The sequence below is a fragment of the Microtus ochrogaster genome, unplaced genomic scaffold (assembly GCF_000317375.1).
Source record: "Microtus ochrogaster isolate Prairie Vole_2 unplaced genomic scaffold, MicOch1.0 UNK80, whole genome shotgun sequence".
Taxonomy (NCBI): Eukaryota; Metazoa; Chordata; class Mammalia; order Rodentia; family Cricetidae; genus Microtus; species Microtus ochrogaster.
Window position 1 is genome coordinate 240,456 of NW_004949178.1, and position 3,927 is coordinate 244,382.

General features: G+C 50.8%; 1 protein-coding gene across 1 annotated transcript; it reads left to right on the forward strand.

The window, feature by feature from the left end:
- The first annotated feature begins 311 nt into the window (after positions 1–311).
- On the forward strand, positions 312–2,556 carry LOC102002737 (magnesium-dependent phosphatase 1). The gene is made up of 6 exons (XM_005370432.2): positions 312–449; positions 560–620; positions 690–800; positions 1,930–2,037; positions 2,136–2,221; positions 2,361–2,556. Exons 1-6 carry the CDS (start codon positions 413–415, stop codon positions 2,450–2,452), a joined length of 495 nt encoding a protein of 164 aa, XP_005370489.1. The 5' UTR covers positions 312–412; the 3' UTR covers positions 2,453–2,556.
- Positions 2,557–3,927: the final 1,371 nt, after the last annotated feature.

Below are 3,927 nucleotides of genomic sequence, written 5' to 3' on the forward strand. Positions count from 1 at the left end.
CACACATCACGGGGTGCAGACACTATATTCTTTATGCTTTCGCTGTTGCTGAAGACTGGTTTTTACACAGTTAAGATGCTGATGGGAAGACAAGATGAGCACAAAATAATAAACTGATAAGGCCTCAATTCCAAGATAAAGGTGCGAAAAGGTTTCCGTGACTTCTCTAGTGAAAAGTGGTGAGTTGGATGGTGTAGACAAGACACCAAATACTAGTGGCCAGTGCCTTGGAGGGAGACGTCACCCGCTGCAGGTAATATCCCGCAGAGCCTCCGAAGGCGCTCTTGAGCTGTCGGACGGCGACACTCTAGTCACCCGAGCGTTGCCGGTTCTCTGTGGCGCGCCCACAGCCTACTTGGCCACCATAGAGTTGGGTTGCTCTCGGTGCTGAGTTTGGCTTTGCGGGTGGATCATGGCGCCGCTGCCAAAGCTTGCGGTTTTTGATCTGGGTAAGGAACTGCAGGGAGAGTTTCGTACGGCCCTTCCCTTGCCCACTCCTGGCATTGGCTAAGTGTCTGCGCTCCTCTAGGTTGATCCTTCTCCCTCCTTCCTCTCGCAGATTACACGCTCTGGCCTTTCTGGGTTGATACACACGTAGACCCCCCGTTCCACAAGAGCAGGTGAGACGAGAGGGAGGTAAGGGGCAGGAGGGACTTCGCGGGAGCTTGAGCGTGTGTCGCCCTCTCCAGCGATGGAACCGTACGAGATAGGCGTGGCCAGAACATCAGACTGTACCCGGAGGTACCAGAAGTCTTGGAAAGGTTGCAGAGCCTTGGAGTGCCAGTGGCCGCTGCTTCACGGTAAGAAAAGCGACAGTCCTGCTGACGCGTCTCCACGCATGAGGAAATTGCGTGGAGAACCAAAAGTTAGGCGGTGCAAACGTACAAATATTTCGTTGTTTTTCTATCCTATGCTTTCTGGTTTTTTTGGTTTTGTTGTTGTTGTGTTGGTTTTTGGTTTTTTTCGAGACAGGGTTTCACGGTAGCTTTGGAGCCTGTCCTGGAACTAGCTCTTGTAGACCAGTGAGACCTCGAACTCACAGAGATCCTCCTCCCTCTGCCTCCCGAGTGCTGGAATTAAAGACGTGCGCCACCACTGCCTGGCAGAAAGGTTTTTTGTTTTTAAATTTTTATTGTATGTGCATTGGTGAGTGTGTCCCCTGGAACTGGAGTTACAGACAGTTGTGAGCTGCCATGTGGGTGACGGGAATTGAACCTGGGTCCTCTGGAAGACTGCTGAGCCATCTCTCCAGCCTGCTTTCTGTTCTTTTAAATGATTAAACATTGGCTCAGAGCCAGCTGTTTCAGAATCTCTGGTATTGAATAACAGTGAGCAAATCCGTCCCCCTACCCCCATATATCTAATTTTACCTGCATCCCTGGCACTTGTGAGAGCCAGCCACGTTAAGCTAAGTCTGGGCAGGTCATCCAAAGGAAGTTTCTTTACCTCCAACCATTATCACCTGGGACTCTGGCCATCAATAAATTTAAATGGAGTCTATAGAGTCTCAATAGTTTACCCTGAGATGATGCCTGGCAGGCCGAGATTACCTGACCCCCACCCAAGAGCAGACCATTCAAAGAAAATTCCTGGCATTCCAAGCACTGTAGATAGAAACACCTGCCAGCACTTCACCAGGACACCCCTAATGTCAGCCAATCAGGAGTCCTGAACCTTGGAGACCCGTCACCCCCACCTTTACTACTATAAAAACCCAATTCTAATTGAGCTCGGGGCTCTCCAGATATTCCCATACGTTGGACTTGCGGAGAGACCGAGTGTGCAGACTTGATTAAAATAAAGTCTCTTTGCTTTTACATATGGGACTCGGTCTCCTTTGTTGGCTTTTGTGGGGTCCCCATGGATTTGGGCATGACAGCACTCTCCTAATGCCACTCATTGGTGTTTGTTTGTTTTTGTTTTTTCCAGGACAGGTGAGACGGAAGGGGCCAACCAACTCCTGGAGCTCTTTGACCTCGTCAAATATTTTGTTCACCGGGAAATCTATCCAGGTAGCAAAGTCACACACTTTGAGAGGTAGGCAGACGGCTAACGGTGGGAGTAGGAGGCGGACCCTAGAGGAGGTCAGGTGAGCCAGCTTACCAGCCGCGTTGCCCCTGCTCTGTCTTTTACAGGTTGCACCATAAGACTGGAGTTCCTTTCTCCCAGATGGTCTTCTTTGATGACGAGAAGCGGAATATCATAGATGTGGGCAAACTGGGTACTGAGTCACTGGGGGGTGAGGAAGGGGTTCTTAGGAGGACCTAGGAAAGTAAGTGTGGGGTGGATCATGGATGGCAGGTGAGAACTATAATGAGGAGGCTTGAACGCTGGTAAAATGTGACTTCTTTTTGTTCTAGGTGTTACCTGCGTTCACATCCAGAATGGAATGAGTTTGCAAACACTAGCTCAAGGATTAGAGACATTCGCAAAGGTCCAGGCTAGATCCTGACGTCCAACCCTAGGGGCTAAGCCTCATCTGAGGTGTAAAACCGAAATCAAAAAAGCCTTGTTAGGTGCATTTGCAATGTATTAAAGTGTCTGTGTGTGACAGTCGTGGGTTTACACACAGGGTGGTTCTTTCCATTTTTCTAACATGAAAACTGGGTTTGACGGCACTGGAGTGTTGGGACGAGACTGTGAAAGATGAGCCTGTATCAGGTTGTTCCCTTGTGTTGGAACCCATCCTGAGTCCCTTTCCAACATCTCCTGCTGCTTCACAGGAGGGCGCCATAGCGCTGTGCGCATCCTTGTAGGGAGTAGAAGCTGTTACTATTTGGGAATAAGGTTGGGGCCGGCCCTTTTTTGGTAGTAGAGAGTAATGCTTGAAGAGGAGTGAGCCAACCTGAGCGCTTGCCTCTGTCCTGCTGCGGTTGTGCCTGTTGGAAGTCACGGCTATGCCCTGGACAGACTGGCCAAGGCCGGTCTCGGGTTGTGCTACTTTTCTTATTTGTCGAGTGATACTGATACATTCATTGTAGAGAGTCACAGCTGAGCAGTTACGGTAATGCCTAGCATATGCTGCGTTCCTCACTGTCTGGTAGCTAATACTTTTCCTTCACACAATATGGCTCCACACCACTGGACTCCCGAGGGAGGAGAGGAATCTAACTCCTGAAGAAGCAATATAGAAACTAAAAGAGAGAGTAAAAGTTCTGATCAAACAGGAATTTCTGAAGCAGAAGTTCAACAGGAGCTACACATAGCCAAAATGTATGGATGGGCCCAAGAGTAAGCAAAGTAAGGGGAAAAGGGATGGTTGGGGAGGATCCAGGGGTAAGCAGGCGCTTTTGACCCCGGTGTTCAGGGTGTGGCCTGGATCAGTCACCATGCAGGCTCTGTGGAGAAAGAAAAGGTTAGAAGAGAAGCTGGCACAAACTCACGGGACAGTATCCATCCTGGAGGTCCAGCCAGTGGCCATTGAGCATGCCACCACCAAGGCAGGAGTGCTTTGTACCATTGGTCCTGCTGCCCAAGGCATGAAGAAAGCCTGCCAGGAAGTGTGGGGATGGGGAAGAAGCATAAGGGCCCCAGGCACTGGGAAGGGTGGCTTGGGTCAATACTTTGAACTTATTTTTAGGATGGGGGAGCAGTATGTGCACATGAGTGATAGGTGCCCACGGAGACCAGAAGAGGGTATCGGGGCCCCTGGAGCTGAATGACAGGTGCCCACAGAGACCAGGAGAGTGTATCAGGTCCCCTGGAGCTGAGTGACAGGTGCCCACAAAGACCAGGAGAGGGCATTGGGCCCCTGGATCTGAGTGACAGGTGCCCACAGAGACCAGGAGAGGGTATTTGGGCCCCTGGAGCTGAGTGACAGGTGCTCACAGAGACCAGGAGAGGGTATGTGGGCCCCTGGAGCTGAGTGACAGGTGACCACAGAGACCAGGAGAGGGTATTGGGTCCCCTGGAGCTGAGTGACAGGTG